Source organism: Fundulus heteroclitus, chromosome 7 (assembly GCF_011125445.2).
Source record: "Fundulus heteroclitus isolate FHET01 chromosome 7, MU-UCD_Fhet_4.1, whole genome shotgun sequence".
NCBI classification, from domain to species: Eukaryota; Metazoa; Chordata; class Actinopteri; order Cyprinodontiformes; family Fundulidae; genus Fundulus; species Fundulus heteroclitus.
In genome coordinates, this window is record NC_046367.1 from 2,702,385 (window position 1) to 2,716,540 (window position 14,156).

The 14,156-nt window shown below is 41.0% G+C and overlaps 1 protein-coding gene across 9 annotated transcripts in view; it reads left to right on the plus strand.

The window, feature by feature from the left end:
* The window catches only part of slc37a1 (solute carrier family 37 member 1), a 141,093-nt gene that overhangs the window by 53,114 nt on the left and 73,823 nt on the right, over positions 1-14,156 (plus strand). For 5 of the 9 annotated variants that reach the window (XM_036138750.1, XM_036138752.1, XM_036138747.1 and 2 more), the window contains one exon: positions 2,822-2,919. In XM_036138750.1, the coding sequence (XP_035994643.1) occupies positions 2,822-2,919 (98 nt within the window). Of the gene's footprint in view, positions 1-760; positions 1,586-2,821; positions 2,920-6,014; positions 6,080-14,156 lie in introns of those variants that run through there. The other 4 variants (XR_004931322.1, XM_021313334.2, XM_036138751.1 and 1 more) reach the window with 2 other exon arrangements.

The window sequence follows — 14,156 nt, forward strand, 5'->3', positions numbered from 1 at the left end:
TTATAACTACAATTTAAAAATCTTTACAGTTTAGAATTAAGAACAAAGTTTTTAAACAAGATAGGAATTCCTTTAATGTCCCTCGATGGGGAAATTTGGGTGCGACAGTGGCAAACACACGATTAGTGATGAGAAAAGAAAAATGAATACTAGGAACGAAAATTGTCTGTCTAATCTAAAGTTAGCTCTAAAGAAAACACCAAGAGTAGAATATAAGGAAAAATAAATAAATTGACCGAAGGAAAAACAGTTATTTAATAGGTCTATAGGCTGAAGTTATTTTTCCCACTAACACACCATAATAGAGTATGCAATATTTTTTAACGTACGATTTCCATAACGTACAAAGCTTATACAATATGCACTATGTATCATAGTCCAGCAGCATCCCAGCTATGGCATTTGAAAGGTACCTTAGCATTGGGGTACAGTGTCAAAAATTAATGGCTGAGTTAGAGCCTGTATTAGTTAACAAATATAATATCTGTTTAAATCTTACAAAGATTATAAAGTCTGACTGCAGCAGGGAGAAGTAATCGAAGAAAGCGCCCCTTAGAGCCGATGCAGCAGTCTGTCACCAAAAGAGCTCTCCAGCCCTGCTACAGCTTCACGCATGTGGTCGGAGACATTGTCCATCAGTGATGGGATTTTTCTTAAAGTCCTTCTGTCTCCCACCACCTTCACTGGGTCCAAAGGACGTCCCAGGACAGAACTGGCTCTCTCCTATTGAGCTTATCCTGCCATTTCCTCTCGGCTACAGTTAAACTGCGCCTCCAGCAAACCACACCATAGAAGATGGCTGGTGCCACCACAGAGTTGAAGACGGTCTTCAGGAATGCCCCCTGCTCTCTAAAAGACCTCAGCCTCCTCAGCAGTTAGAGATTGATCTGACCCTTCCTGCAATGATGATGAGTATTATGAGTCCAGTCCAGCTTATGGTTCAGGTGAACAACCAGGTAATTATAAGAGTCCACATCAGTTCCCTAGATGTTCACCTGTGTTAGAGAGGTGGATCTGCACCTGCGAAAGTCTACCACCAGCTCTTTGTTTTCCCTGCATTTAACATGATGTGGTTCTGCTGGAACAAGTGCACAAAGCTCAAGGTCCACTGTCCAATGGCAATGGCATTATCCACCCCAATGCCAAGAGGGTAGGCAAGCTGCAGGGGATCCAATGAAGGCTTCACCAGGGGGTGAAGATGGTTGAGGATCAATTTCTCGAGGTTCTTCATCAGATGTGATGTTAGTGCTACTGGCCTGTAGCTGTTGGGGTCTTTGAGGTGTGCCGTTTTGGGCACTGGCACCACACAGGAGGTTTTCCACATCTGTGGTACTTTTCTCTGCTTCAGGCTGGTAAGGATTTGCCCCATGATTCCACACAGCTCATCCTCACAGCACCTGGAGCTGATGCCATCTGGACCTGTAGCCTTCCTCAGTTTGGTCTTCCTCATAATGTTCCTCATCTGGAGTGTTGAGAAGGACAGCGTGGTGGAGGGGGCGACCATTAGTGGAGTCATCTGAAGCAGCGGGGATGGATGACAGCTGAGAGCCGAAAGATGTGCTGTTCTGGGTGGAAGAACAGACGGGTGAGGGTGTCTGCAGCATGTGGGTCTGGGTTAGGGGAGCTGGCTGATCAAACCTCAGGAAGTGCTGGTGCAGCTCAGTCACCCATCTCAAGTCACCTACAGCCTGAACATTTTGTTTGTGACACAAGATGATTTTGACAATTTCCCATGATTATTCAATTCTCCCAGTTCCAGAAAACCTAGTACAATGTAAGGATGAATCAACGGTACCTTAGGTTGCACAAACTAGATGTGAGGTGGGTGAGCAGCAAGCAAAATAACTGGACACTGTATACATGTCCTTTAGCACAAGTGGGTACATTTTCAACCACAGCCTTACCTGACAGACTGCATTCCAGCAGGGAAGTAAAGGGAAGAATTACAACCAAAGTGTGCTTACCTCCCTTAGATTGGAGAAGGGACCATAAGAGCTGAAATTTGTGGAGTGATTAACATGTGAGGTGTGCTAGATGAATTCTGAGAAGACCAAAAAAACTTATTATAGCCTACCATATGATATTTCTAGTAGAGACCCCCAAATTGACATTAGAGCTCAAACTGCACAGAGTGATAATAGAACCACACCTTCCTGCTTGTTGACTTTCACTGGCAGTTAGAAAAGAATGTGGTAGGGTTATTAAAGATAACCCCTTTTATCCTAGAATGAAAACCACACAACACAAGTTTTAGACATTTCTATAGAAAAGGACAGAGGATACCCAAACGGATAACTACACTCCCTTAAAGTTTAGGAACGTCTGCGCCGGGTCATCTCTGTCCTTCTGTCTTTATTATCACACATCAAAGAGGGGGTCAGGAGGGTTGGGTCAGAAGGTTTCAGGAATTTACAGCATGGGGGTGGAAAACAAACATGGGAGCAAGCTTTGTTGCAGCCTTATCTGGGAAAACTATTTGTTCTCCCTGTCTAAGGTTAAATATAACAGAACCTTCCTGAAAGCAAACTCTTAAAACAAACCAAATACCTGTAACTTGATAGAAATAAAATGATTACATTCACATTTTTCCAACAGAATGAAACAGAGCAATGGTAATAGATATCACCTACCTTACAGGTACAGCAAGTTCTGATACTTATGTTGGCTGCAATGCATTGAGTGAATTCTCAGTTCATCATGTTTAACTTTGTGGTTTTATTTTGAGGTTGCCTAATGCCAAACTATACTGATATTGCAAAACTGGAGGTTTTTGCTCCATCTGAACAGAAATAATTGATCATGCTTGTGTTTATCATAATAGGTGCAGCTGTGGGACCCCTGCTGGCCGGCCTGTTATCTGCAGGTGGCTGGGATCAGGTCTTTTACATGCTAATGACTGCAGACTTCCTTGCTTTGTTGGTGAGTGCTTTAACACTACAAATGGTACACAGTTACTTTGTTTGGGGATAGTTGAACTACTTAAGGACATATTTTCCTAGTAGGAATTAGTTTCCTTTAACTGAAAGTTTTTTACTTATATATATATATATATATATATATATATATATATATATATATATATATATATATATATAAACAAACATGCTCTGTAATAAGTCTGGATTTTCTGAAGAACAGATGATTAAAGACATCAAATGGGTGAGGGAGTTTTCTCTGTAGTGTCAAGGTTCTTGGAACTGATTTTATTCAGGTGACTATCTAAAAAGATATGTCAAATTTCCACAATCTTACCGAGGGTGTGAGGTATACTACAGTGCGCTTTCTAGGAGTTCAGCAGTTTCTTGTGAAATATAGCTATGGTATTTTTCAGACTAAGTCACATCAGTCACAAAGTGTGTCATAAAGAGAGCAAAAAACACAAGTCGCACTGTACTATAAGTCACATTTATTTAGAAATGTATTTCACGCAATCCAAGGCTAAAAAGACATTTAATCTGGTAAAGCAACTTATTCAATTGCACAGCTGCATCCACAATCGGCTGAATAATATGAAACATACCTGGGAGGTTGAATGGGGTAAATTAGCATAACAAACCACCAACCCAAAAAAAGTTATCGTCAGCGCATTTCAGAGCAATGGCCCATCATTGGGAAAGTTGTCAAAATTACGCTGAAATTAGACAGTTAGCATAGCGGTGCTACGTGCTAAGCTAACAGTACGACACAGATGTTTGACAGCAACATAAAGCTCACGTGCAGCATCAGCGAAGTTGTAAAATGCCCGGACATCAGACCTGTAAGCCATCGCTCGGTGTTATTAGCTTCTGTCTCGTTCTGTCTCGGTCTGGGCTCTCCTTTCAAGCTGCACCACGCAACACTGTGCTGCGTGAATGCAGACTGAAACAGCAAAACAACATGCAAACATGTGTTCTGTCTTTGTTGCCTATAAGTTAATGTTTCAACTAATTTTTAAGTTTTAGAGGAGCAGGATATAGTTTTCACAAGCCTGTAGTGCCTTGTTGTGGTTATAGACAGTAATGTTTACTACCTGGTTCATGTTAGTCAGTATGATTTACCATTTAAAATGTATATATATAAGTGGCACCTGAGAATAATTCACAGGAACGGCCAAACCATAAAAAAAGTGTGACTTATAGTCCGAAAAATACTGTAGTCGGAGCCAAAACGTCTCGTACTTTCCACCTTGAGAATAAGAACAAATTTCTTGGTTCTAACGAAATATTAAACAGGCTTAAGGCTTTCCATATAAATGCTCAGATAAATGGCTATGGTGAGAGAATTTATTTAAGGGAAACCTTTAGTTGTGCAGTCCACAAATCTGGCCTTAATGAAAAACTAGCAAGAAGAATTCTTTTGTTCAAAGAAAGTCTAAAAAAAAAAAACCTTCTTGGGATGTTTGCCACAAGACCTGCTGTGAAAAAATGTGGCAGCAACACAAACTTCTTGGACAATTAAAAACTACAAAGTACTGAAAGTTACAAACAATAAAAAGTTTTGAACAAAAGTTTTTTTTTTTAGAACTCCAATGGTGTAAACCTGTACAGAAAAATGGAATCACATTTAACCTCAATGTAACACACCTTAAAATTATGGAAACAACCTCAATAAAATGTAAACTGAATATTCCTCTGTTTTTGTCACATGTAGATGGAAATGCACAGTGCACTGTCAAGGCGTATGAAACGCATGTGAATCATCTCACAAGCCTATATATTCCTACTGAAAAATAAGACGAGGTCAGATCAGCAGATTCATTCATGATATAACAGGTGTTTCGATTCCTAAAGTGGAATCTATCACACGTTCATAAATAGCTGCATAGCATTGCGCATAATTGTGGAATGGTGGCAGCATTGGGACTGCTGGAGGACATCGTTGGTGGAAGAATGCAGAGGGAGCTTGTGTTCAGAGATCCTACTGACCTGCTTGCTCATTATGATGTGAGTGTTTTATTAACCAGTTCCGGTTGCCCAGGGAAATTATTTTTTAACTGAGCCCAGCATTACTGGGAAAAAGGAAATCTTGGAAGAAGCATGGGTCTCCAGTGCCGTTTCAAGTTCTAGCTTTGCTGTGGTCTCTGGAAGTTTCAGGATTTTTACACACTGCCAACCTTTATTATGAGAGCTACACACTCTTTTGTATGTGAGGCCCTAGGATTTACAGTTTAAGTTCAGCTGCAGTTGTGCCTGGACCTCTCGGCTCCTGTCTTCTTGGGATTTCAGCACAGATAAAAAGATCACTGTAGGACTTGTGGTACTGTGTCAAAAGTGACAATCTCTTGCTTTGCTATATTAAATTTGCTGAAATGTTATATCATAGTTACAATGAGCCAAACAATAAGCTTGGCTGTGTGAGTCAATTAATGATAAATGGCCTGTACAGTGCTTTACACCACATTTAGTCATTCATCTGCTGTTGGTGGTGAGCTACATTGTAATTACAGCTGTCTTGGGGCAGACTAACAGATACAGGGCTGCCATAAAATCGCCGCCACAGTGCCCGCTGACCACCGACAACAGGCAAAGCGGGTGGAGTTTCCTGATCAAGGACATAACGACTTAGACGGTGAAAGCAGTGGTTCGAACTGGCAACCCACCGGTTCCAGAACAAACTTCTAGCTTCTGCACCACTATTACCCCATAATCACTAAAAGATTGTCTTTTATGCTTTTGATGTTTTTAATCTCCTTATTTACTTTGTAACTGATTTGATTGTGAATATGTGTACAATACCTATACTAAAATTATGAAAATTACAAATATACTACTTAATCACAGTAACGGGGAAAATGTCATCCGACTCTCCACCTCTAATAGTTTTCATAGCAACACAGAGTAAACATTGTTAGAAATTACAAAGAAATATAGTTCAACATTATCAAAGACATGCTAAAAGGGACATTTCTCTCCCTTCAGATATTGAGACTTGTTGTATTTTGAATTTTTTGGCTGCTACCAAGTGAACCATGCCTTGAGGCTTTAATATATTTTAAAAAATATTTCAAAAACTGTTTTAATGTTTTTGTGTTGAAGCTTCTGCTACGGCTGGTGACAAAGGAGCTGTCCTCATCTAAATCCCACCCTGCCTCTGCTATTGAGTGAGTGAGACTTCTGAGTATACCATGATTCCACCCAGGGTCTTCATCTGGGACTTCCATTGCACACACTCTAACTGACTGTGGACATTATGAGATAGTTTGATTTAATAATATTAAATTTATGGAATGAAATATACCCTTTAAATGTGTCGGTATCGATAGGCTACACTATATTACCAAAAGTATTGGGTCATCCTTCCGATCCATTAATTGCTTAAGTGCTCGGCCACAGGTGTGTCACAACCATCTCCGAGGCAGGTAAATGTTTATGAAAGGTTAGGTTAATCCGAGGAACTCATTTCATTTCAGCGTGGTTCCAATATAGTATGGTTCTTACGTCATTAGTCCTGAAAACCACTCTGTAGATAGATCCAGCTGCCATTTATTGAACCACCATAATTTTAAACTACTCTCCCACACAACCTGTCTCGCGATAACACGCAGTAACACCTGCTCTCTCAGAGAAAGTTAACAATCTCCTTCTTTCTTTTTTATTTTTTTTATTTATTTATAACAGGGACAATACATACAATAAGCATTACTGTACATATGAAGGTCAAATTTTCGCCTACAGTTCCATGAAAATGCACAACTATATGAGCAAAGTAACAAGTACAAGACACTTAAAGCAAATTATGAAGCTGAAGCGCCCAACACTACTCTGACCTGTTCTATGCTTCAGTGGTAGTACATGAGATCAAATAGAACGAGATGACAGGCTTGATGTTCTTATGATCTGGCCACGCTTCAGATATCATATAAACGTATGATATCAGTATGTTTCAGTGAACATAAAACCATCCTACAGGGGACCTCAGAGTTTATGACCCCTACTTCCCTGGTTTATAGCATTAGCTGTATAGTACACCTTTTCAGGAACAAAGAACACATACAGAACTACAAGGGTAGAAAGAAAAAATGAAAGGGAATTATTAATGAAAAAAAAACATGTCTACCCAAAAAAATAAAAATAAAAAAATAAATAAAAATATATATCTATAAATAAATAAAAAAGGGGGGGTGCGTGGGGGTTACAATTTTACATCGAAGCCACAAAATCAATAAATGGTTGCCATTTAGAGTAGAATTTATTCAAGGTTCCAGTATTTGTATGTCTAATTTTCTCCACCTTCAGAAAGGACATGACCTCCTTTATCCAATTTGTGCTGGATGGGGCTGTCGTTGATTTCCAGTTAAAGAGAAGATGGCACCTTGCGATCAAAGAAGTAAAAGCTATCACTTCCAACTCTGTTGCGGAGTATCAACTATACTGCTCTGGGAGACCAAATATACCAGTATGAGCCGAAGTGTCAATAGCTTTTGAAAGTACAATAGATACAGTGTGAAAATTAATTTGCCAGAAATTTGTGAGGGCTGAGCAGGTGAAAAACATATGAGCTAGATTGCAGGGTGAGTTTCCACATCGGTTGCAAACATCTGCCATATCTGGGAAGATCTGTGCAAGCCTAGTTTTTGAATAATGACATCTGAATATCACTTTGAACTGTATCAAAGTCAGGCGGGCACATATAGAAGTTTTATGAATAGTTGTCAAAGCTGTCTCCCACCAGCGATCATCAAAAACCAGCCCCAGTTCATCCTCCCAAGCTCTCCTAATGTTTGTAGTTGGGGAGAAATCAAATGACTGAATCGAGTTATATACCTTTGATATTAACGACCTTTTCAAGGGATTAAGTTGTACAAATTCACCCCACGATTGTTCTGGTAACAGGTAAGGGAAATTGGGAAATAAGGATTTCGCACAAGCCCTTATCTGGAAGTATCTTAATAAGTGGGAGGGGGGGAGAGACATTTCAGAAGCCAAATCAGTGAAAGAGCAAAACAATCCTTCCCTATAGAGATCCTTGAAAGATTTTAGTCCCTTATCATGTCACAGGGAGAAGGTTTGGTCGGTAAGAGCGGGTTTAAACATTGGGTTTTTTAAAAGTGGAGTAAGGACTATGGGATCTGTAAATTTAAAATGTTTCCTAAATTGAAACCATGTTCTCAAGGTATCTGCAACTATGGGGTTGTTGGTTTGGCCAGATGGATTTAAAGAGACTGGGCCTGTAAGTAGAGCCAAAAGTGAGGCTGAGGAACATGAATCTGCTTTTAATTGACACCAAAGTACGTCAACTGAATTAGACCAGAAAGCAATTTTAGTTATGTTAGCTGCCCAGTAATAGAATTGGAAATTTGGTAGGCAGAGACCACCATGGAACTTACAGTTCTGAAGTATTTTTTGTCTAACCCTGGGTGTTTTGCCACTCCACAAAAAGTGAGAGATAGCTGCATGTAATGATTCAAAAAAACTTATTGGTAAAAATACAGGTAGACATATAAAAAGAAACAGACATTTTGGCAGGATGTTCATCTTAACAGTACTTATTCTCCCAATCAAAGAGAGCGGGAGGGACCCCCACTTTTGGAAGTCATTTTTAATTTCTAGGGAGAGTGGGAGGAAATTTTTTGGGTACAAAGACTTAAAAGATCTGGTTATGTTGACCCCAAGATACCGAAAACCCGAGGGGCACATCTTAAAAGGAACATCAGATTGAGAGAGTCGCAGTGCCGAATCGTTAACAGGATAACATTCACTCTTGGCGACATTAACTTTATACCCTGAGAACTGACCGAATCTGTGAAAGAATTTGACGATAGCGGGGCAGGTTCCTATTGGGTCAGTAATGTATAAAAGTAATTCATCTGCGTACAACGATAGCCTTAGTTCGGCACGACTCCTGACAATTCCTTTAACCCTGGGAGAAGTTCTCAGAAAAATACTCAAAGGTTCTATTGCAAGAGCAAACAAGAGGGGCGACAGGGGGCAGCCCTGTCTACAACCTCTATTTAAGAAAAAGTATCCGGATCGGTTGTTGTTAGTAATAATACTGGCACAGGGCAGTGTATAAAGAAGGCGTATCCATGATATAAAATTTTCCCCTAGTCCAAATTTAGTTAGAACAGCAAACAGGTAACTCCATTCTACCCGATCAAACGCCTTTTCAGCATCGATTGATATGACAACCTCGGGGGTGGCCGTTGTCTCCCTGGAATAAACAACATTTAACAAGGTACGAACATTGTAATAAAGTTGATGCCTCTTTATAAAGCCAGTCTGCTCCTTGGAGATAATTGTTGGGAGAACTCGGTCGAGTCTCCGGGCTAGAGCTTTTGCGAGAATTTTTGTGTCCACATTCATTAAAGAAATTGGCCTATAGGAGGTACAGAGGTCAGGATCCTTGTCCTTCTTTAAGAGAACACTGATAGAAGCCTGTTTTAAGGAGGGGGGAAGTGAACCGACTGATAAGGACTCAACATAGACAGAATGAAGTAATGGGATAAGTTTGGCTTGGAAAGCTTTAAAAAATTCAACAGGGAACCCGTCGGGTCCTGGAGCCTTGTTGTTTTGCATGTTTTTTAAGGCAGCGTTTAACTCCTGAACAGTAAGATCAGCTTCAAGATGGTCAATCAGCTCTGAGTTCAATGAGGGAAACTGAAGCTCATCCAGAAACATATGCATATCAGTCAAATCAGGTGGGAGTTCACATTTATATAGTGACTCAAAGAAAGATGAAAAAAACGAATTAATAACCTGCATGTCCTCCTGCAGGACCCCCAACCTATCTTTAATGCGAGGTATTAAACGTGACACGGCTTGACGGCGCAATTGGTGAGCTAACAATCTGCTGGACTTATCGCCATGTTCGTAGTACCTAGCACGAGAATAAAGCAAAAGGCGTTCCGCCTCATTAGTTGTGATAAGGTCCAATTCAGTTTGTAAGACCAAACGACGTCTAGAAAGACTGTCGGACGGGGTGGTTGCAAGTTGTTGGTCAACCAATTTCAAATCAGAAGTAAGCTTCTGAATATTTGACCTTCTCATTTTCCTCGCATGTGCAGCATATGAAATTATTTGACCACGTAGATATGCCTTCAAAGAATCCCACAAGAGTGCTCTAGAGATTGGTTCCGATACAGAGTCATTAAGGTTAATGAAATCCTCTATCGCGTCCGTAATAAATTTGTGAAATTTACCATCTGATAATAGTGAAGTGTTAAATCGCCATTGAGAGGGATAGCGAGGTCTGGGCGAAATCTGAAGATTTGAATTGTTTGTATTAGCCATGTGAGATATGAGTTAACATTGAGGAGGCAGCCCGATTTTGCCCCCATGCACCAGATATAGGGATGAGAAGAAAGAAAACAAACGAACAGAAAAATAAACAAAATAAATAAAAGATAAAATGTCTGAACTGCTACAACCCCCCTCCAACATCCCACCCCGGATAGCACCTACCATTACCCCATCCCCAAACGACGGGATACCAGTGCAAACTCCAAATGGAGTCGTGAGTCTAAAGACTAAACTTAAGGTTTTGGACCAAACAGTCATCCTCAATTCACCCCAACTCAATTGGGGCTCCCGCAAACATGTGAAAACTGAAATGCAACTTATAACAGAGCAGGTGCATAACATGTCATCTAACTCCTCTATGCCCTGCACGGCCCCACTTACATCGAATTAAACTATGCAGAACTGAAGTAATTCAGCTGTACAGTAGAACCAACATTGAAAAAAGCCACTTTGAATACGCTGATGTAGAAACTTGGTTGTAACACTCGAACCCGAGATTAACTTTAAGGTGATGAAACCGAATTTATTTAGTCTTGAGTGTTTTTACGAAAGCAGATGCCTCCATAGGTGAAGTAAACTCTTTCGTGACGCCTCCTCTAGTGATGCGGAGCCGAGCTGGATGTAGGAGCCCAAACCGTATATCTGGAACCTCTCTGAGCTGGCGTCGGACGTCATTGAAGGCTGCACGGGCTTTGGCAGTCTGAGCGGTAAAATCAGGAAAAATGGAAATTGTGGAATCCCCCACCGTGACCCGCTGCTGGGTTCTGGCACGTCGTAGGATATCGGCGCAGTCTGCATAATTATGTAAACGAGCTATTATGGGACGGGGCCGCTCACCGGGCTTCGGGTTTGCTTGTAGAGATCGGTGCGCCCGGTCTACAACCGGCTTCTTCTCCAGGTTGAAGGCGTCTCTTAGCAGGGTGGAAATCGTATCTGCTGTGATTGGTTTACGCTCCTCTGGTAGTCCTATTATTCTAATGTTGTTGCGCCGAGATCTTGACTCCAGGTCCTCACATTTGCGGTCAAGAGCGAGGACCTGCGCTGAAAGTTTGGCCAAATTACCCTTGAGTGAGACAACATCGTCAGTGCATGACGACAGCGGTCCCTCCATGTCCGCAACAGTCGCCCTTAGTGTATCCACCTCCGACTTGATAGCCGCAATGCTAGCACTTAGCTCGGTCTTCACGCCGTGCAGCTCCGATTTAATCTGAGTCAGATTGTTAGTCAACGCCGTTTCCAATTCCGTCTTGAAAATCTCCACCATCTCTGCACGAAGCGCAGTGAGAAGTTCGGCTTTAAAGTCTGGTGAATATACATTCCGGGCTATAGAAACCTCTTCCGAAGGCGGTCGCCCGGTAGTAGCCGTGTCCCGTGTTGTGTCGGTTTTAGCAGGCTGAGGCGGGGATGCAGGCAGCGGGCTAGGCCTCGCTATCGTAGTGGTTGAGTTATTCGTATTTTTTGGCTTCGGAGGCATCTTAGGTTGTAGTAGAGTAGTTGCAAGATCAAGAGGATCTGTAAAGTGCACGGAAATGTCCAAATACACCTTGTAAAAAAGATAGTCTGCAGGAGCTCCCTTCCCCACGTCTTACTCCATCAGTCACAAAACCGGAAGTCCCTCTCCTTCTTTCTTTAAACAGAAAGTGAACAATGATGAAGACTTTACCTGGACTGATATGACAGTTACCAAAAAACAAATGTTTATGAAAACACATTAGCATTTTAACTGTAGCTGAATCGGTAAACCTTATAACAATCAAAAACTACAACCAATTTAATGTTAAACATTGCACATGCGCGCCCCATGTTTGGAGGCCTTTAGTCCTCGACGCGGTCAACCCCGGTTCGAGTCCAACCCGCGGTCCTTTGCCGCATGTCTCTCCCCCTCTTCCACCCCCTTCCTGTCAGTTTACTGTCAATAAAAGCGAGCCACTAGAAGCCGCAAAAAATTAAAAATAATAATAATTAAAAAAAAAACATTGCACATAACAGCAATGCATATAACATCACAATATCCATACACCCTCATCCACCACTGTGTGTAGCATAAGGACGGACGCACCTTTCTTAGTCGAACAATCAGCAAGTTGTGACTTCGTTTCTGACCAACACACCTCTTTGATTTTGTTTTGCCTGTAAGAGTTCTTTAATGCTTCTGATTTCTAATCTTTTCTGTAACCTGTTTTGTAGACCTGAGTGCGTCAAAAAGGGTATGATTATCAAAACACATATAAGGGGAAGAGACTTGAGATCAGTTTCACCAGTGGTGAGCTCAGTGTAGAGCGTAGCGAAGAACAATGCATTGTCAATACCATCTGACCTGGCAAGGGTTTCTCCTGTTAGTGTGCTTCTTACAAAATGTCTGATTTTCTTAGATTGCCAAAATAGAGGGGAAAACCTTCTTATTTTATTTTCCATCAGGGCAATTAAAGCCCCTCCCTTTGTACCTGTACAGCCCGTGCTGTCTGTAAATGAAATATTTATATGTTGTCAATGTAACTTTGCTGATGCACCTGCTCTACACCACCCAGAGTAGCAACGTCCATCCCCACATAAGAAATCTGCTTTTCATGTGGGCTGTGAAGAACATGATAACTTTTAAGTACAGGGATAACATTAATCGCAAAGTGTTCTGATCCTGCCCAAAGAAAATCATCTAGATGGCATGCCAATACTCTGTCACCTCAGACTGCTCACTCTGCCAATAAAATACTGCAGGATAGACCTTTGACATTTTACCACCAGTGGTCAAGATGAGTTCTTTGACCTTGTTGCACCAGTAGAGGGAGACATCTGCAAGTCCCAAAACCTTTTCCACAGCCATTTCAGGTGGGGGATGAATGTGCAGTTTGGCCCAGAAATATTTGGACAGTGACTAAATAAAATAAAATAAAAGCTAAAGTAACAAAACAAAAGTTTTGTTATTTTAGCTGTTTATTAAAACCTATTAAGGATACAATTATATAATCAATATGGCTTAAAGTCCAGACTCTCAGCTGTAATTTGGGAGTATTCACATCCAAATTGGAGCAAGGGTTTAGGAATTACAGCTCTATGATACGTAGCTGCCTCTTTTTCAAGGGACCAACAGTAATTGGACAATTGACTCAGAAGACAAAAATAAATAACAAGGCTGCATGGGCTGTCATCAATTGATCAGTTAAAAGGTCTGGAGTTGATTCCAATTGTGAAGTTTGCATTAGGATGCTGTTGCTTTGAACATACAACAGGTGGTCTTTTTTCAGCCATCCTGGGGCTGAAAAAAAAATAAATCCATCAGCGAGATAGCAGAAATGTTATCAGTGACCAAATCAATAGTTCGGTACATTCTGAGAGTAAAAGAGTGCACTGGTGAGCTTGGGAACTCAAAAAAGCCTGGACATCCACAGAAGACAATAGTGGTGGATGATCGCATAATCCTTTCTATAGGGAAAAAAACTTTAACAACATCCACTCAATTGATGAACACTCTTTAGGAAGTAGGTGTGGTGATTCCTTTGTATTTACTCTCATGAAGTCTTCTTTTTATGGTAGATTTAGATACTGATACAAGGTGCAAACAATTAATCAGTCTCAAAAATAGAAAGGGCCGGATTTCACTTAGCCAAAAAACACCCGAAGAAGCCAGCCCACTTCTGGAATAGCATTCTTTGGATAGATGAAACTAAGCTCAACCTGTATGAAAATGATGGGAAGAAAAAAGTTTAGAGAAGAACTATAACAGCTCATGATCCAAAGCACACCACATCTTCTGTAAAACATGGTGAAGGCAGTGTGATGGCATGGGCATGCATGGCTTCCAATGGCACTGGGTCACTTGTGTTTATTGATAATGTGACAGAAGGCATAAGCAGCTGGATGAATTCTGAAGTGTATAGGGTTATACTTCAGCCTGGTGCAGCAAAGTTGATTGGACGACGCTTAACAGTAAAGATGGACAAT